General features: G+C 40.5%; 2 protein-coding genes across 3 annotated transcripts in view; one reads left to right on the forward strand and one right to left on the reverse strand.

Annotated features, from left to right (window-relative positions):
* The window catches only part of RAP1GDS1 (Rap1 GTPase-GDP dissociation stimulator 1), a 92527-nt gene extending 88634 nt beyond the window's left edge, over positions 1-3893 (forward strand). For both annotated transcript variants that reach the window (XM_036381837.2, XM_036381838.2), the window contains one exon: positions 3224-3893. In XM_036381837.2, coding sequence (XP_036237730.1) covers positions 3224-3351 — 128 coding nt within the window. In that variant the 3' untranslated portion in view covers positions 3352-3893. The remainder of the gene's footprint in view (positions 1-3223) is intronic.
* A 3171-nt stretch (positions 3894-7064) lies between these two features.
* TSPAN5 (tetraspanin 5) overlaps positions 7065-21122 on the reverse strand; it is an 83893-nt gene continuing 69835 nt past the window's right edge. The window contains exons 3-8 of the mRNA XM_036381839.2: positions 20423-20569; positions 18413-18583; positions 16452-16577; positions 13393-13440; positions 13148-13264; positions 7065-12558 (exon numbers count right to left, since the gene is read on the reverse strand). Coding sequence (XP_036237732.1) covers positions 12493-12558; positions 13148-13264; positions 13393-13440; positions 16452-16577; positions 18413-18583; positions 20423-20569 — 675 coding nt within the window. The 3' untranslated portion in view covers positions 7065-12492. The remainder of the gene's footprint in view (positions 12559-13147; positions 13265-13392; positions 13441-16451; positions 16578-18412; positions 18584-20422; positions 20570-21122) is intronic.

Genomic DNA, 21122 nt, shown 5'->3' on the forward strand with positions numbered 1-21122 from the left:
CTTGCCAAGTGTGAAACATATGAAGGTTCTCTAGAGGTTAGTTTACAGCAATTCAATTAATAGATTAAAAGTTACCACAGTTAAACGTGTGCTGTCTCTGTAAACAAACATGCTTTTTTATTTAAACAGAGTTCACCATGCCTACTGCAAGTGCAATTTTGGAGACCTGTACACCATGCAACTGAATATTCTATTCCTGCCATTTTATAGGAACAAATACTCGGTTTTAGAGTATACACATCTCAGTGTGCAAAGATTGTGCTCAAAATTTGCTAACAAGCCTCAGCTCTCAGTAGGCACTCACTTGAATGCTAAGACATGTAAACTTAGTTGTTACTCACAACCTTCTTGAGCCATTTCATGCTTGGGACTATCCATGCATTTTAGAGCAGAAGCCTTTTGCCAAAGTTTCACTGTCAGCCTCACCGTCTTGATCTTTATTTCCACTGCTTCCAACTAAAATAATCATCTTCAGAATATCTGCCTGACAGTTGCATTTGCCCTTCCTCAATCTTGTTACCTGCAAGGCTGACAGAGTTATTTAAAGTCAAATACCTGTCTCCAGAGTACAGAGCAGTCTTATCTTAGGGGGGGTATTTTAGGGTTATCTGAATGGCAGAGCTCAGTCTGCCAGTGCACTGTAAGCTTTGCCAAGGCATAAGGCTCCTTGCCCTCCTCCCAGAGAACAGACAGCAGCAGGTCACTGCATTATGCAGCTGTGAAGTTAAGGCCCAGTATTTGACTGACTCAGTGTTCTGCCCTGCTTCCTGCTGAACAGACCTGTGTGAAAAGTGAGGACACAAGAATAACAACTGAGCAACCCTGGTATTAACTTCTAAGTTGGGGAGAGGGAGTTTACTATTTTAACCAAGGAGAGGAGAATCAAGGATCTGATTGCTCTTTACAAGGGAAAATACTAACATGCACCTCTTACAGCTCTGTTGCCTCTAACTTGTTTTCATTACCATCTCCACATCATGAACCACATTTCCTTATTCTACTGTGAACAGACCTGTGTAGTTATTTTTGAAGTAACTGACCCCTAGTATAGTTCAATAAAGAATAGAAGCAGCTCCACTGGTACTGGTTTCATCTAATTCTCCAGTGACTGCTGTTGTTACTATGCTTTGTTATGGGGTATCTGGCATCACATTTAACCTGATGTTGCCAACATCTGTGTTCACAGAATAGGTCAAGTTGGAAGGGACCACAGTGGTCCAGCCTCCCTGCTCAAGCAGAGCCATCCTAGAGCACATGGCACAGGATTGCATCCAGAAAGTTCCAGTGAGGAAGACTCCAGAACCTCTCTGGGCAATCTGTTCTGGTGTTCAATCACCTGCACAGTGAAGCAGTTCTTCCTCATGTTCAGGTGAAACTTGCTCTGCATCAGTTTTTGCCTGTTGCCTCTTGTCCTATTGCTGGGCATCACTGAGCAGAGCCGGTTCAGTCCTCTTCACACCCTCCCTTCAGATACTCATAGACATTGATGAGTTTCCTTCTCTGTCATCTCCTCTCGAGGCTGAACAGACCCAGCTCCCTCAGCCTTTCCTTCTGAGAGATGCTCCAGTCCCTTTATCATCTTTGTTGCCCTCCACTGGACCCACTCCAGGAGCTCCATGTCTCTCTTGTACTCAAGAGCCCAGAACTGGACACAGCACTGCAGATGATGCTTTATCAGGACTGAGCAGAGGGTCCTTTGACCTGTTGTCCATGCTCTTCCCAATGCACCCCAGGATACCATTGGCCTTCATGGCTACAAGGACACACTGCTGCCTCATGGACTACCAGGACACCCAGGTCCTTCTCCACAGAGATGCTTTCTCCAGACCAGCCCCCAGCCTGTGCTGGTGCCTGGGGTTATTCTTCCCCAGGTGAAGAACTCTGCATTTGCCTTTGTTGAACTTCAGATGTGTTAAGCAGTTAACAGATACCTATTTTTATATGATTCTTTCCATCTGGAAGTTTCTCTTGCAACTGAGTGAATGTATAGGAAAAGAAAAATGAGGACAATGGAAAATGGATCATCCAAAGCAGAGCATTCTTAGCTAGCACAGTCTTCTGTAGGCAAGAGTCTCCATGAAACTGGATGTTACCAGCCATGGTAAAGCACAGTGCTTTAAATACCTGCTTAAACATGTTGATATCTATCAGAAAGCAGGAAGTGCATACATAGCATGAACACCCCAACAGCTTCACTGACATCAGTCTGTACATACACGTTCCCAGGTCCACAGCAGCATGAGAGTGCCAGCTCTTACATGGCAGGGGTTAAACTGCATGAGAACTAAACACATGTGAACAAGAAAGTAGGTAGGGGTGGGAACAAATGCCAGAGCTTGCTTTTAAAAGAAAAGTAAATAGCACAGCATAAAGCATAGCTATCTGAAACAGATGGTTGGGTTTTCTCCCAGGAAATTCAGAGATTAGGCCTCCAGCAACATGTGGAAAGCAAAATAATATGTACTTGTTGCTGAGTGGGATTTCACTAGAGAGGCATGTAACAAAACCAACCATTTTAGATCAAAACCGTGAGATGTTCAGAGTACAGGGCTTGTCAAATTTCTTACAATTTCTGTTCAATTTTATGAGTTGCTGCCAACCTCTCTTGAATAATAAAAAAAGTAAGTAACATTCAATCCAGGATCAAAATCATCAGACAGTGTCTCCTAGTTTTGAGCAGAACATAAACACTGCATCCATATGCACAGCACTGGGCAATGCTATGCATGTTGTTGTTTGCATTAACATCAGAGCTGAGCTGTAAAGGGACAGCAAACAGTGACCAGGTGGCGACACATCCATTAAGGACCCATCTCACACCCCCACACAACCAGTAAGAGTTGACACACAAATGATGCAGTGAGCCTGTCACAGCCAGCTCACTTGGTCAGGCTAGTTTAAAGAATAAACCAAAAAAGTATTTTCACTAAAAATACTTCCTAAGCACCTGTTTTGGAAGGCAATTCAGGTGGATATTCTTAACTGCTATGCAGCAGCTTGATCATTCATCATGACCTGAAATCCATGGAGTTTGTGTGTGCTGGAGGCCCTGAAAAGTTGTCTCTCCATCAACAAAAGCAATTCAAAAAAGTAAACAATAACCAGATTATGCGTACTCACAGCCGCGTGCTTGTGCGTACAGGATTTAGTAGAAAAGTTTCTCCCAGTTTTCTTCTGCCTATCTCATACAAAGCACTGTTTCTTTTAATATTTCCTTTTCCAGAACCTCTCCAAAAGGAAGTGCAGAGCATGGCGTTTCTAGAAGTCATATCAAAACTCCGCAGCCATGAGAACAAAACTGTTGCCCAGCAGGCCTCGCTAACAGAGCAGAGACTTGCTGTAGAAAGCTGAGGAAGGTCTTGTTTCCAGTGCATCCCATCACAGATTTCACCTTTGTCCTCCGTCCTGCTGCCGCTCCTGCTATGTTTTCCACTGTATCACTTGTGCATGCGTGTAACGTTCCCACACAAATTGATGAACTGCTGTAGGTACCTGTCCAAAAAGGTTTCTACAAATTCATAGGTGGTGTTAACATGAACCTGTCTCCACCCGTAACTGTTCTACTTGTATTCTTGTTGCTTGGGCCACATAGTAGAATGTGCATGTTGTAGTCCTATGATGATGTAGAAGTGGTACTACACAACTGACTCTTTTTCCTCATGCCCCCTAACTGCATAAAAATGTACTACTAAATTAGGGACAACACGAGATGCAGCAGCTCCAGACTAGTGTGCTGACTATAGGATTAAGAAGTAAATCTAGCTCAATTTTTGGTGCTTTGGAGATTCAGGTTTGAATGCAATGTACTGCTGCTCATTCACTGGTCTTGCCTATTAATGTCAAACTCGTGGTACCTAGAGGTAACAAATAAAAATTTCAGTGCTCTCACTTTACCCTGTGGTTTGTCCTTTTTTTCTAATCCCACACAGAAGCCGCGACTGCATCACCATGCACTGGTGAGTTCTTTCTGTTCCTGGCTCTGGCCCGACGCAATCACTGCCTTTCAGTTGAGCAGATACAAAGGAAGCTATTCCAACCACTTTCACTGTGTGTGCTCATACAGAGGCACTGTGTGGCATAACAATCATGCATTTTAGCAGCAATGCATGATACAATCCTTATCTTACAAAGCCATGTGCATATGAGTGCTCCTGGGCTTGCTTGGGATTGCTTCTTTGTTTACTGGGGGGATTTTATAGATAGATTTTTAAAATAATATCTTGCAGCAGCTGTTCAACAGAAGCCCATTGAGTGAGAAATGGAAGATGCAAGAGACTTCCTTTTTCCCCTTTCCTAGGTAAGGGAGATGGAAAACTGCCAGTCTGAGCATCTTATCTCACAGCTGCTCTTTTGTAGGTCTATAACATGCCAGTGAGCAAACCAGCAGACAGCACTCGGGCAAAACAAGGAGCCAGTTGGGATAGCGGTTTCCAACAAGCCAGCAGATGTTATTTTGGACTGTGTGATACCATTGCCTAGCTTGATCAAGCCCACCATGCATGAAGGTCACAAGATCTATAACATTTTAAAGTGAGTTCAGCACCCCCAGTGCTGAAGTGCCTGCCTCAGAAGTTTCAAGTTCCTTTTCTTACCAGCAGAGGCAGCAAACCCAAAGTCCAAGCACCTATGACATCCCATGCCAGGTAATTGCAAACCACTGCTTTTGGCCTTCACAAATTCACTCCCCAGCTCCATGAAACCACTGCTTATCCCTCAGATACTGTGATGGGAAGATGCCAGCCATGAGGGTAAAGGGATTTTTTATGTAAGCTGGATATGAAAAGAAACTTGCTTTCAATAGCCAACTTAAGGTCTCAGATTGTACCAAAACACAGCAGATGCTACAGGAGTTTTCACACTGCAGAGATTCCACATCCATTTAATCCAGGGCCAGAAACATGCAGAAAAATCCTCCAATACCAAACTGCACAACAGCAAAAAAACAAAACAACAAAACACATTCAAAAAGGCAAATGCTAGTACTAGTGCAATAAAGCCACTGACAGAGTGAAGAACTGTCAACACAAACCAGGAGCTCGTGACATCGGGCTCCAAATAACACAGAACCTCTGCACTGCTGCTGAACATAACCAGCATGTTTACAATCACAGCTCACAGGCCCTCACAAGCCCAAGTTCTCTCAGGCACAAAAACTCCACTGACTTAAACAGAATCTAAAATAATATTTGAAAGGCCAGTTATCAACAACCTGCCTGAGGCCTGTTAACAACAACCTGGTTCTTGAAAGAGACTGCTCCTTTTGACATTGGTATAAACTGCACGTGCTCACACAAACTGGTTGTGACGTTGACAGAATTCCCATTTGGTTGTCTAACTGGAGCTGTGGTTAAGCATTAACTCTATTCTCATCACCAGATGTATCTGGAGTACCACTGTCACAGCAAGCATAAACACAGGCCAATGGTGATACCCTACTTTCAGTTTCCTTGGATGGAATATCAAATGACTTAGATTCCTGGATAAAATCTGTGCTGAGCCTAGGAAGGAAAGCCCACATAAGGGCAAAGATGGGTGTATGTCACAGTAGGAGAAGGTAACTTGAAGAGACTATCTAGCCACACAAATGCTGTGCTGTCCTGAGGCATGCTGCAGTCTGCAGGTTACTTCTATGTAGTTGGTAAATCATTTATCCTCCGAGCACCTTTAAATAACAAATGGGATCTAAGGACATTACTATCACATGCATTTCACTACTAACTGGACTGAAATCAAGTGAAGTCAAAACGCTGACAGTAGTTCCAATTGGATGTTTACTAGCTAGATTGCATCTAAGCAAACCTTGACATCTGCTGCTCAGACTGTTTCTATGACAGCAGTGCCAGACACAGGGCCTTGTCTTTGTCTTAGTGCCACCACAGCCAAGCCAGAACAATCAGAACAATCCCTATGGCCATACCACAGGGCAGGCAGCACCTCCCTTAAGTGTCACGCTCGTTGGCATCTGTACAAACTTTTGCCCAGCATCTCACTGTTGGGAAGGTGAACACATCCATGTGTTTTTACATTTCAGTGCCCTTATAACAAGGAGAAGCTTCACTCTGGGCAAGGCAAAAACCCCAACAATACCAGCCTTGCATCCAGAGCACCCATCAGAAAAGGTAATTTGTTTTAAAATGGTAACCAGGCTCAACTTCAGGAATCAGTGTACAAGTCTGTTAAGAGTTTGACAGATGGCAGGTAGCCATTTCTAGTCTCCCTCTCCATCGTGAAAATGCTTATCTCCAAGTTTGTCACATCTATCAGGCAATGCCCTTGGCTTTTCTTCTTTTTTGTTAACTTTTGGTCATTCCTGTGTTTGTGTGTCAGTCTGTCCCCAATTTAGATGCTTATTTGCCAAATCATTTCCATACATTCAGATAAATGTCATATGCCTGAAATATGCAAAAGGCATTAGACTTCAATCTGGACATGCTTTTAAATTGATCACAGTGCCATTTGTGTACAAAACCTAGAGGTTTTGAAATACTGTAAAAAAAGTCTGCTTCCTCCTCTATCCAAAGTAGCACAAGACATCATTACCCATTTTTACCTGCACAATAATGTAAGCCAGCTCTCACTACTTCTGTTTAAGGACATGCTGCACTTATTTAATCTTTTGAGAAGGGAGGTGGGAATTTCATTTGTCTAAGTCTTGCAAAGCATCAACTTCTGAACACACCAGGGTGACCAGAAGAATTCTGGGGAGAGCACAGCCATTGCAGCCTGAGGAACATCAGCAACCTGTTGGAAAGAAGCAGAGCATGTTCATTAGGCAGAGACTTCAACAACAGCTGACAGGAAATAAGGGATCTCTTCATGTGGGGACATGTTCTTCATGTCTTAGCTTATTATTCATCTAAGGGCAGCCACTGGAGGCATGAGCATGTTTTGTGATTTAATCAGAACACGGTATTCTACAACACATATGAGAGATGGGGCTTTATTTCCCCTGTTAGTTTGGAGGAAAGAAGGTAGGGATCTTTTCCTGGAGGAACTTCCCATGAATGTATCTTTCTATTGTTTATATTTAGTGCTACATCAAGAGTGCATACACATTCACAACATCATATTTCACACAATTTTATTTATAAAATTGTCATTATCTAACAAATTGCATATAAAATGATTTACTTCAAGTAAATACAGAATACTGCACGACTATTAAAACTATTGTATTGTCCATCATAAGTGTATTAAAACATTCCTAAAAAATGCCTCTATTAAAAAAGAAAAAACCCAAGAACACAAGTAGCATGACCAAGACCATTTTCAATAGCTTAAAATGAATTACCAGGAAGTTGCATTAACCTCCTAAGTAGACTCCAGTTACATCCATTGAGATCAGCATGTGATACAATACCACAGTCTAATGCTAAAGATGACAAGTAATACATTATGCACCTGATCTATGCTTTTCTCCTAGACTGAAGGGAACCAGTCTGAAATCAGAAAACTAAAGCTCAAGTCAAACTCTACTGGGCATGCAGTTCTGTTATAGCAATACTTTCAATCGGTAAGTGTAGTTGGCTTTTACAATCAATTTTACAACTGATAAAAAAGGAACACAAGGGAATACATTCGTATAAAAAGGAATGATACACAAAGGGTAAATATTGACACCTTGCTGTACACCTTCAGATGAACAAGAGAGAAAGATTCAGCTGGAATTAATGTGGAATATATGTATCAGAAATGGATCTGAGTCATAAACCCACATCCCAATCTTCCCAGAGCTCAAGGTCCATCTCTACTATGTACATAGTGTGAACATGAACGCACATACAGATGGAGCTTTTTATTAACACACTTATATTGCCAAAACACAAAAGACAGCTAGCGGTGCTGCCTCGTGCACACTAGTAGTACTTCTTCGTATACTGCATGTTAAGGGAGACAGATTTTTTATTTCTTTTTTTCAAGGGGCAAAATTTGGTAGGTAATGGATCAAGGTAGTATTATTTCATTTGTTTTAGACAGTTTCATCACTTGTTACAGGTATCTGGAAAAGATTCAGGGAAAAAAGAAAAATGGGAGGAACTGGCATATTCTGCAGTGTTTGACACCTTTTGAGGTCTAATCTTCTTCCACCAAAAAAAAAACTAATAAAAAAACTAAGTAAGCCAAACTACAAGCCAAAAAAAAAACTTTTCTAAATTTTATCATCTCTTTTAAAGTAACAAAAACTTTTGTTGTTTAATATTATTTAAATTCTATTGTTTAATAAACAGAATTTTTTCCACTTTTCTCCGAAAAAATATTTTCTCCGGAACCAATTTAAAAAGCCAATTAAATCTGCTTTTCTAAAAAAAACCCTTTAAAAGTTCTCTCCCAAATTTACCCTAAACCAAAACAAATACATAGGTATTTGCAGAACTGCTATTTCAATGCACCCAAAAGACATACACAGGAAGAAAGGAAACATAATCAAAAATTCAGACAATAGTTTCTCTCATAACCAACCATATTACCCAAGACCAATTTTAATAATAGCATCTCTAAAGTAGTAAAAACACAGATTGACATCCAGGACAGTTCTTATAGCACCATGTTTAGTCCTGCCACAAGTGATGGCAACCTCCCATAACTGGTAGGAGGTGCTGCCACCAACTCTCCACTTTACAGTCAAATGCTGTTCTAAAGCCAAGCAGCAAAAGGAAAAGGCAAGGGAGGCCCTGCCACTAACCAGGGCCCAAAGGGCTGGCCAGGGCTTCACCTTCCTCAGGGGCAGCCACCCACTCACAGGGCAGACACCGAACACAGGCAGCTGAGGCGCTCCTGCTGCTCCATCGGCACAAGGGACAGCCAAGACAACCACTTGGGACTCTCCTGGTGGACACCTTTCCTCTCCATAATAAACACTTTCAGGGTGAAAAGCAGTCATGTGCAAGAAGCATTTAATCTGCATGCTACTATTTACATTCCAAACACTATTTACACACCAGAACTACAATGAGCATCTCTCTCAAAGGGGAGAGAAGAAGGCTTTCGGGACAGAGTACACTTGAGCAAGCACCCCCACAGCTTCGAACTCTAAGGGGCACAATCAAAATTATGGATTTTAAGCAAAGAGATCCTACTGCTACCAAAATAGACACAAAAAGATGAATCACACATTTGTCCATTAGGCTATTAATCAAAAAAACTCCCAAACCCAAACAACAAAAAGTCCTGTGAATAGAGAGGGTATTTAGAAAGCAGAGGATCAAGGACTGTGATGCCCCCTGGCAGGGCTCAATGGGATATATGGAAATAGCTTTAAAGCCAGCGCTGCTGCTGAGCTACCGGAGTCCTTGTTAGCAATGCCACTACTCCACAGGAATCACCCAGCAAACAGAGCTGTTTCCCACTCTGTAAGCCTGACAATAAATTTCTGAAAAACTACTGCACATTAAAGATAATTAGGCTGATCTCTGAACTCATATGTACCCCACCACCACACCAGGCAGGAAATTGCCATGGAGTCTGAGTGCCTACCACATCTTATTGCTTTAGACACTGAGCCCACGTAGCCAGCAGTTGTGCTTCAGTTACAGCTCACGTGACCTTTTCAAAGTTTCCTGGAAAAAAGTTTGCTTGTATTTGGCAGGCTCTGACAATAATACATTGATTTCCAAGGCCTCCCACAAGGTTTCACAACTGGACACCTAAGCTGCTGAGTAGCTGTTGTGGGACATTTCGAGGACATCTTACCTGATCTGTAGACAAAAAAATGTGGGATTTAAATGTGTAACAGACAGCTAAACAATCAGTGCACATCCATCAAACAATGTAAAAATGAGTAAATAAGTATCTCTTGGGAACAAGGGAGCAAGAAGGATCAACAACCACAGCAATAAAGACGAGCTCTAGAAAAGTAAGCTATCTAGTGGTTTTTGTAAGAACAGTCAGTCATTCTGGGATTCAGCAGAAGTGTTGCACATTTGTGTGTAGACGTGCAAGTTGTGAGAACAAGAATTGCTCAGCTTGGAGCATTTACCCTCCTATCAGTCTGACACTGCGAACTGCACAGCCAGCAGACTGGAACTCGGAGAACAGCGTGACAAGACAGAAGGCCAATACAGTACAACTGCAGAGATTCAAGTAGAAGAATGAAGCTATCTTCAGAAACTCAGAGCAGCAACAGTAGTATTCAAGATCAGTGGCAACAAGGAATGTTTCTGTAATTAGGCTTTTTGTTTTCCCTCCAAACCAAAGCCCAGGATCACAATCAAGGCTCTTTGGTGGAGGGGTTATTTCCTCAACCCCACTTCCCTGATTCCTCCCTGCACCATTTTGTCTCAGTGCAGCAACACTGGTGCTGATGATCTGTCTGTCCTGCCACTATCAGGCAAAACGGTATGTCCCTCTAGGGGAAAACAACCAGTAACTCCTCAAATTGAGGAGTGGCTAAGAAAAACATAACACTGTGCTGAGGTGGAACCAACTTTATTAAGGACAATGAATTATAATTGCTTTGAAAGGCTTTAAAAAATACTCTGAGTCATGGCTGGCCTTTAACAGCAGATACCAAGGGATATGGAGGCTGCCTGATTCAGAGCCAGTCAGTGGGAGTTAACCAGAAGAGGATGAGGTAATGCTCAAAGATGGGAGGACAACAGGTCTGCTGACTGTGAAGTGCCAGCGTGCCCTTCACCAGCCTTCAGAGGGGAGAAAAACCACGGCCAACTAAAGCACAGAAAGGCAAAATGTGCAAGGGTACATATATTCATTTGTTTAAGTGTCACAGGACCAAAAAGGGCCTTAACAAGTCACCAGATCAGCCTTCTATCTATCCCCCAAAACAGGGAAGCTTTGAAAGCAACGTGTTCCTCTCTCCTACTCCATATACCTTCTGGTTTAGAAAACTCAACTCGGAAAGATGTTATGTCCTTACAAGGAGGTGCTACACACTCTTTGCCACTGTCTGACCAAAGCGGGACCACAGCTTTCAGGACTGGTATGGAGATACTGAGAAGGGTCATAAAACACACTAAATTTATACAAAGTGCAATAAACTACCCAAGCCATGGTCAGGTCTTCAAGTTCACTATTATTAGTGAAGAAGAACAAATCAAAAACACTAAGCTGGATGGAGCCTGATTTAAGTTCTCTCCACTATTTGTGCTTTTTCCCACATTCTGCTTTCTTGTGTCCAATTCAAAAGGGTCTGCCTTAGCTGATCCTAAAATGCTTCTATTTTAAGATTTTTATTCTGTTGCTTCACAGAAAGAAGAAGAAAGCTCTTTGTTGCCTTTAGAGCAAGAAGAGGAGACATCTCCATAGCATGGATTTGTTCACTGGAGGTAAGCATTTACTCTGACAAAAACTGTTCTCTCCAACTTCCAAGAGAATGGGAAATGATCTTTCTATAATCACATGCATTTATCAATAAATAAGTTCGGATTAGACTGTATTAAAACATATGCACATATTTAAAGCACTGGAGTGTCACAGATTCTTATTCCACAGCTCATGCAAGTAAAAAGAATTAAAGAAAAGAAAAAGAAAAAAAGAAAGACCAAAGCCCTAACTAGGAACAGACCAAAGAAACAAGCTTCGCATGAGTATGTCAAAGCATTAACATCAGTGAGATCCCTAAATACATTAGGTTACACTAAATTTCAGAGAAACAAAAGATTTTGCCATATCAGATGCATAAGTTTTGAATTTTTTAAGTTAATATATAATCCATTATTTGAATATTATTCTTCACTTGGACCCAACATCCATACTGCTTTCATACATTTATACAGTTATATCCCATCCTTGCCTTAAGAGACTGATATCCAAAGGTATGGCAGCAACCCTTGTTCGTCAAATATAAAACTCCCTTCCCTTCATACAAGAGTGAAGAAGGAAGAAAGATCTTGACAAAATTAAGCAATTCTCCCTTCTGCTGATTCCAACCTCAAAGTACTAGAGGGAGATAGTTGGAAGCTTGCATAAAAATAATTTCCCTTGTTTTAAAAACAAATTCTTTTTACTGTACAATAGATGCATAGAAAGTTGCTTCCTGCTTCATGGGTTTAGGCCTGTAGCTATGTTTAGCTGTGAAAACAAGAAGATTGTTCCTTTACAGAGTGGTGAGGAGATAGACCATCTCAGGAATATTTGGCAGCTATCAAAGAGCTCATGACATGAAGAATAAACAGCATATCCACAGACTACAACAATGCAACTCTATCTCACTGAATACACCAATTTAAAAAAGTGTCCACTTGTTACTCAAAATCAAGAATACAGTAGAGATTCACGGCTCAACAGCTTTCAAAGTGGTGGTTTAAAAGAAAAAAAAATTGTCAGTGAGCAGCAGATTTTCAATAGCCCACTCTTCTCTCCCCCATCCCGAAAAAACACAAGTTCACTGCAATATCAGGAACTTAAACTTGAGACTATTTGGGAGAGAAGGCTTCCCTGTCACCCATGTCCATACAGCTTGGTGTCGGAGTGACACACTGGAGGTTTCAGAGGGTTTCGGTTGTCCAGTGTCTTGTTGTGGTTACTTCAGCAGTTTTACCAGCTGGCTCTGACAGCCTCAATGTCACTAACCAAATTCTGGGCTAAGCATATCCCAAATATCTGGAAGAGACAACAGTTTATTCATTTGGAGCACTAGACAACTTTTCACACAGGCAAACTCCTTAGGTTATACAGAACTTAGATAAGAAAGAAACAACACAGGTAGAAATTAAATTAATAGTAAGTGTTGGAAGAAGAAAGAATATTGCAGAACTCCTGTAACCCCAGTATTTTTATGGTGGCACTGGTTTCTAGTTAATTAACAGTTCTAATCTTCTAATCTTCAAAGCAACCCTAGGGTTGAACCCTCTAGGGTTCAAAGCAACCCTAAAGGCTCTCTGCTGCTCATTCAAGCACCACTGGAAACAGTAGGTCTGTACAGGCTTGAAAGTCTCTACAAAAGGTTTATCTAACAGAGTCTTAGTTTCAACCTGCTAAGAATTGAAAAGAAAAAAAATGCATCCCTGTAGATAAAAATTAAATATTCCTTAACACAAAGAAAGCCTCATAAATTTAGTTCCCACTGCTAAAACCCACAAACAGGCAACTGGCACTGCATTTCCCATTCTCCTACACAGCTTCCCCCCTCATACATTCACTTTATCTATTATTCCTCTGTGCAACTCATTCCAGGGAACATGATGTTTACCTGCAGTAATGCTATCCCAATGAATATACCAGCAACTATGGTAAGGTTGTCCTGCAACCATTTCTCAAACTGAGGGACACAGCCTTTAGTGTAGATAACAATCTGCTGATCAACTTCCTGCCAAGGAGAAGAGGGAAGAAAACAGAGATAATTACATTCAACTACACCATCAGCAGAACAATCTCCTCTTGCAATAGGGATTCAGATCCTTAACATACCACATTAAGAAGAAAAAAAAAACTTACTGGTTTTTGCCTTGCATCATAGCCACACTGAGTATTAATAACATCTTCCTAGAGGAGAGAAAGAGAGAGAGAGAAGAGAGGCAATCAGTAAAATATCTCACAAACACCTTCTCCCAGCTCCCTGGAGCTGGTGCTGTATGTAATAAGACAATCACCCAAACTTTGGTTAGCATATTGCTTTAATAAAAAAAAACCTCCTCCTTCACTCTGTGCTATTAATTATTTGTGGCAAACAAGAGCATACGTCAAAAAGAAATTTATCTCTCAAGTCAGCAAGCTGGGAAAACCAGCCCTCACCTGGATGAACTCCATGTTCCAGATACAAGCATTTAGTAAAGTAAAAGGACTATGGAACATCTATAGAAAGTGAAAGAACCTTCTGCTGAAAAGGTTTTGTCTGTACTAAAAAATATGCCAAGAGTACTGCTGTCATTTTCAGGGTTCAGTCTGTGCAGAATGAAGAGGTGACAAGGGGCAGTTCTGTTGCAGAAGCTGCAAGTTCTTTCTGAGAATGTCTCTAGAAATATGTACAGTTCCTTACCAAAAACCTGAAAGAAAAAATAACAGATGGAGTAATGTGTTCTTTCTGCTTGTTCTTTCTTATAGAAGCTTGATACCAATGGGAAATGAGGGGTTCTTCCTACTCCCTTTCCTTTAGTACTCCCAAAGCTCAAGTAATAAAATAGGCTCTGGCAGATTTTCCCTAGTGAACAAATGCTTCCCATTGGCAGCTGAAGCTGTATTTCTACTTTGTATACAGTTATTTCATGGAAATAAAATGAAGCATGAAACTTTTGGCATCAGCCACAATGGCAGCAAAATATTAAGTTACTGACTTATCATATAATGACAGTGAGTAGAAGAAGGAGTACTCAAGAAAGTGAGAAAATCAGCCAATCTTAGCTAGGTGTACCAAACACCACAATTTAAACAAATTGTGGGAAGTGGGAAAGACAAGCAGTGTCTTTGGATGGATTTTAAAAAGCAGCCATATGGAAAAAAAGTATGTCCTATCAGCATGGAAAGCTCCTCTGTTTCCTCACTTTGCAGGATGTTCAACAGGTTGCATTCTGCCAGCTGCCAAAACTGGATTCCCTTAATGGATCTTCACAATTCAAGCAACTTATCTCCTAACAAGATGAAAGCTTCTGTTTCAGGACCTAAGTGCCAGAGACTACAAGGATGCAAAAGCACCTAAGATTCTGACAGAAGGATTTTAAGTTTTCTTCCTTGTACTAAATGCCTATTTGCTTCATGATTAATGTCTTTTGCCTTTAACCTTGGAATTTGTTAACCAAAAGAAGGTACAAAAAATGCAATGGAAATAAGTTTTCTAGACTTGCCTGTACAAGAATTTAGAACACTTCAACCTCTTTAACTACATCAAAATGAACTATAGTAGTCAAAATTTGTTTCAAGAAACTTATTTTAGCCTGCCTTAAACTTACGATTTCCTGATCCAAGCTAAACTAAAAACAATAAGGCATTCATGTAACTGTTTGCATCAGTCCAACACTGAAACCTAATTCTAAAAGGGACAAATTTGCTTTCCCACAGAATAAACCTATGTATATCACTGCAATTGAACCAATCACAGCTTGGTTACAATTATTTTACTTGTATGCATGACTTCTAATGTTTTGAGTTTTTAAAGGCCATTAAGGTTGTTTCCTTACAGTGAATGAGATTTATCTTTAAATTTCTGGTTGCTGCATCCCACCCTAACAAACTTCATAGCCATTTAAACAACTGAGAAAAAGAGAGAACTTTAGGATGGATTATGTATTTATAGGATTACCTTGTACTGCTGTCACTGGTTTGGTTTTATAACAACTATATTTTTAAAACTGGGTTGTGATGACCTCTGTGTGGGTGGGTGGGCAGATAGGCAAACAGCAGAGGGAATCCTAAGCATAAGGAAATGTTTGAGCCTAACCTACATTTTGTTTTAATATCCTGTTAAAACATTTTCAGCTATGTTTCTGAGAAAAATTCAAACTACTGTGAAGTCACATTCACTGCAGAGGAACGAGAACCAGCTTGTGCAAGTGGCAGTGCCTTATCAGGAGAGGGGGAGAGCAGCAGCAACTGGATGCCAGGAACAGCAACTGCATTGCATTATTAGCAAGGCAGGAAGCACCTGAGGTGCCTTTTGGCAACTTGCCTAACTCCAGTCTGTGCTAGACTAATACATTCAAGGAACTGTAATTCATTTCAGGTGAAGACAAAGCCACAGCTGAATTGCTAGATAATACAAGCACTCAAAGCCAGCTTCTTTCAAGCTATATAAAGTCAAATGTATACAGTGCTAGGCACGTAACAGTTTCCATGCACACACCCATCCCTGTTAGTGAACTGATTCCCTACACTTCGCCCTTCTTTATCATATCCATATTAGCAATGCACAGCTCCAACATTTTCCACTTGCTAATTCAGAACTATAAATATTTTAAAAGACATGAAAATTTACCTAAAAGCTGCTCCCACAAACAATTTCTGACCTTTCAAGTCTGATTTCAGGTGACTGTAGGACAGGCAGTAATTTTAAAGTTTAAAAAAAGAGTATGTAAAGATACCCATAGCCAACTGAAGATTCCAATGCAAACATGCCAGTTCCTCAGGGCACAGACTGTCATTCATTACCATACCTGGCACAAACTGGGTCAAACTGGCTAGAGCCTTGGGACACCGTATTAAATAATGAATAATACCTCCTTTAAAGCATCTGATCTCAAGGGTTACTGTTCTGATGAATTCAATTGAAAGCTCACATCCTTCAACTCATAAGTGCTTCTCCTTTTTATACTTGCTAAAATAAATATATATGTTCAGCCAAGCCCATGGTTCTCTCCTTCTAAAAATGAAGACTTAAGTTATCTTATGAGTTTTGCTGACTGCAGAAAAGTTAGTGATTAAGCTGAGCTGCAAGAACAAAAAAAAAATACAGTTGGTGAGAAGTTAATAATCAGGCTAAATTTCCAGAAACAAAAAGGAAAATCTTGAAGTGTTATTTACGATTGGAACAGCACACCCATCCTACCCCCTAGAGCGTCACTTACAGCAGGGTCTTTAGTACAGCAAGAGAATGGCACACCACAGCGCTCTCGGCTCGCGTTGGAATCTGTACAATTGAAGTAAATGTTAAGGTTCCAGTCATCAGCTCCAAAAGCCCCACAGCACTGCCACTAGAACAAAAAAAGAAGAGCTTAAATTTCAGAATGAAAATCTCAGCATTAGCAACATGCATGGCTGCTGCCAGTTTCCCCTCTAGCTTTCAAAACAAAATCTGAGACTCCCACTGCTTTCATTGAAACTGTCTTTTTTTTGTTTGGTTGGGGATTTTTGTCATTTTTTTTAAATATCACTCCAAATGGGTAAGTTATCATGTGACTAAAGTTACATTCACACCCTGCTATGCTGCTCTCTGGAGAGAAACCCATGGGTGAGCTGATAAGCCTACACAATGCCACAGAGTTGCACAGGCCTACAAGCTCAGGCCCAAGGGACAGCAGAGCCAAGAGTACAATATTCTGCCCAGTCTAATGAGCCCTGGACTTCCAAAAAAACAAGTTCAAGGGCTACACTGGTACAGCTACTCCTTTTGCTAGTTTGGGGGAACTTTGCCTGGCTGTACATCAGACAGTGGGAACACACTGTTCCCTGATCATCACACATTGCACAATGAACACCTTTAGTGAATCCTTCAGAGAGTAAATCTGCCAAAGGCAGGCTTAGTCTGGCAAAACGTGTTGAACACACGAGGAACTGATGTGATTTGCTGAACATACAAAGAATGGACTGGAGACCGGTGAAACACTGAATCCTTACAGCAAATAAGGAGCTAGACCAATGAACCAATCTATGTCAATTAAAAGGAAAAAACAAAACAAAACACAACCACATTTTTAGAAGCATTGGAATAGCCATTCTCTCCTTCTAGATGTAGCAGTTCTCTTTGCAATACCTGACATGTTGTCTTTACACACTCTCTCTATTGGGTGAAGAAGTAACTCGCTCTCACAGCTCGTGCTGGCCCTGGTTTACTTGCTGAATGCTAATGCAGTTAGGAGAGAAAGCCTCGGGAAGTCACTGCAAATTTGGACTGTAGCCTTTGGCTGCATACAAGTGGACTACTACTTTCAGTTTGTGCTGACCTCTGACCTTCTTGCAAAAGATTCAAAACAGTGCAAGGATCCACATCCTCTTACCATTTTTCCCCCAGGCGTACAGAAGCAAATCAAGCACTGAAAGTATTTTAATTGCAGAACGTACAAAAATTAGTAAACATTAATTCAACCAACACTCAGCCATGTTAGCCACACAGTGCCAGATTCAAAGAGGACTCCTTCAACACCAGCCAGAAGTGAGTACTGGAGAGGGAAGGTACTGGCAGACCTTGTGTGCAAAAGTCAGCGCAAGAATTCTTTACACACACTGACACAACAACTAATGTAAAATGTGCCAGAGCTTAACCTGCACAAACAGGTGCACCACTGGTTTCACCCTTTTCTCCCAAGTGCAGATGTGGTATCACTTAGAGGTGTCCTACAAGAACTCTACAGGTGGTCCACTTCATTAGGCTAATTCCTTTAAGTCTAATTCAGAAGAAATAAAATTGTAGTTTCATTTGGACCAACTAAATACCTCTGCCACTCTGCAGTGTTGCTAAAAACTACACCAACATTCATCTTAGGACCAAATGGAGCTTAGAAAATGAGTAATTTCTTAAACAGATGTGATAGCTTCTATAATAAATTTTATAACTTTGACACACTAAGTCTTCAAGAAAAATCACCCCAATTCTCCATCTTGTTTTATGCAGTCATACATCAATAAAGCCACTTTACATAGGTGCTGTGTGTTTGCAGTTCTGTAAAAACAAATATAAATATATTCAAAGGCATTCCATGCTAGAATATTTCTGTTGCTCCTTGAAGCAACAGAATAGATGGAAAGTAAAGAATAAGAGCAGGTATTTCTTAAAAGTAAGCTTTACAAAAAAAATAACAGTCCAACTTACATATTCCTGTGTGAAGTCTATGAGGTTTTGTAAATCAATGTCATCTCTGTAGGCTCTGATGTTGTTGTTTATAAAGAAATACAGCTGGTCCTTTATCCAGTCTTTGAAAACAAATGCTAGAACACCAGCAGTGAGCTCCAAGAAGAAAATAATTCCAAGAAATACAGAGAACTATGAAGAAAATAAGAAAGGCTAAAATTATTTTCCTTTATGACAGGAACTTTCTCAAAGCCCTCAATTATATCTAGTGATAAGGCTTTATCTGCTTCAGTGCAAGTTCAAGCCATTTTGGCACATAGGAAATTTTAATTTAAAATCACACCATTTTTATTGGAGCTGCAGCACAGAAACCTTAATTCTATTCTAAAAAATAACAAAAATACTAACAAATGGCCAAACCTTGGACATTTCACTGAGATTTTCAAAGAGATCCAAGAGAATTCACTGTAAATTTCAAGACACAGCTAGTCACCACCACATGTAGGGCCCTTGAAAACCGGTCTTAAATTTCAACAAAGGCATTTACATTTTAGAAGGCACAAACAACTAAGGTAAAATGTGCCAGTAAAATGCTTTCTACGTGACTTTTGCTTTAGATCCTTTCACTGGCAAAGCTTCGCCCAAGCGGACAAAGCAGAAATTGGTAACAGCAGAAATTAATTAATGACTTAGTCAGAGCGGAATGTCTATGAAATTACTCACATCCACATTAAAACTAAATGAGGCTGCTATGATTAATGCAAATGCAATGGATGCCAAAGGCATTACTAATTATCGGCCACTTTCCCTAAGCATTTCCACTGAGTCTACACTGTTTTAAACCACACAGGGGTCCTGGTATACTGGAAGTCCATCCCCTTTGCAACTGTGCCTTTGAGTTGCACTTTAATATGCTCTGTGTGTGTGTTCAGATACATTTTTAATTTCTCCTGCAGCTGCTGTATGGGAAGCTATTTCTGGTACAGCAGATGGGTTCATTTTAGGCAAGCTAAGAGAAGCAAGGAAGAAGGAAAAAAAAGTGTTACAAGCTGCTTTATAAATGCCTCGAGAACTGAGACTCTCAATTGCCTCCTCCCCTTATACAACATGTCTGTGGGAGCCAAATGTGTCACTTGGAGGTAGTTATTTAACTGGAAGCTTTTTCATGTATATATTAACAGTTAATGGTTATGAAGACACAACTGGGTCCAGAGGCAGTGCCCACCTCTGGAAAGGGGAGGGGTGGAGGAAAAAAATCTTTACTATGAATTTTCAATTTATCTAAAAGTCAACATGATAGTGTTACCCTCATTTTCAAAAGTCACAGGAGGAAATCTTTCAAAGTACAGAACCCAGCTACTTAGTTGAAGAAGTTCTGCATACTGAGGTTCATTTGCATGCCAGCAGCTCCTTCCCTAACCAACAATCCAGCCCAGAATTCAAGAAAACTTCCATTTTCTTTCTGCATCCTGGACACATTCTCCTCCCCTTCTCCTTCTCAGGCCCCAGCACTGAAAGCAATGAAACCTCTTCCAGTCAGCTGAAGAGCAGGGATGAGGGTATCAGCCAGACTGAGGATATTGTAACAGTCCTATCTCCTCTGTACCATGGGGGGCCCTTGCACAGCACAGGTCACATGGATCACATTCACTGCTGCACTTACATCCCTCATATTTCATAGGCAGCTTATTATGGACTCCAAGTTCAACACACAGACTCTCACAAGAAATTTCTCTTTTTTTTTGTGACAGGGAAGCAAAATGTTAGGCTACATCCATATGAAAATCAGTACTTCCATGTTATGATTTTTACCATCAACAGTTTTGAGCTTTAAAAAAACACAGCCAGTAAGCACCAGAGACTGAAGAGCTGTAAAATGTTAAAAGTGAAGTGCTTTCCTGGTATTCTGACACTGGATAACACCTTCCTCTCCAAAATACATTTTAAATGCTTAACACAGTTAAACAGAACAGACAACATGGCATGCTACATAAATGAGGAATGTCAATGTAAGTTGCAAAAGCTACTTACAAATTTGAGAAGAAAAGTGTTTTCTCGTAAAGCTCCAATACATCCTGCGAATCCCAAAATGAACATAACTCCTCCTACCACTAGGAAGAGCCAAACAGGATCAAAGCCTCCCAGGTCAGTGATGGAGGAGATGTTGGACAGCACTCCCTGAGAAAGAGACAATGCCAAGGGATAAAAAGTATGTTCAGCTTTCTGTTGTACAAATTCTGCCTGCATTTTTCTTCTTAAAAAGGAAGAAGACTACAGGAAAATAAATGTTCTGCAGTACAGCAAGAAAACACAATTAAGAAAATCTTTGTATCCCAAAAGATATTAAAAAGTGCAATTATGTGGAATATTTCTGAATCAACATGTGAGTGAGTAACAAAATGTTCTTGAAGAATTCTCTGTGAGAAGCCACAAGGCATTTTCTGCTTATATAGCTATAAGTAGTCTGCCAGAAACTCAGAACAGATATTTGAACAAAACTTAACTCACTTTTATTACCCATGCTGAGACACATTTTATGTATTATATATATCATCTGTGTAAACACACAGTAACATGTTATATAGAAAAAATGTTAAAAGTAATAAAACCACCTTGAATTTAGCATTTATTCTCAGTATTTACAGAAATTGTCAGAAATTACAAATGAGCTCCTAGGTTGCAGTATCTTGCAATGAAAGTTTTTCAACAAATTTTGACAAACTACATAATC

This window comes from Molothrus ater, chromosome 4 (assembly GCF_012460135.2).
Source record: "Molothrus ater isolate BHLD 08-10-18 breed brown headed cowbird chromosome 4, BPBGC_Mater_1.1, whole genome shotgun sequence".
NCBI classification, from domain to species: Eukaryota; Metazoa; Chordata; class Aves; order Passeriformes; family Icteridae; genus Molothrus; species Molothrus ater.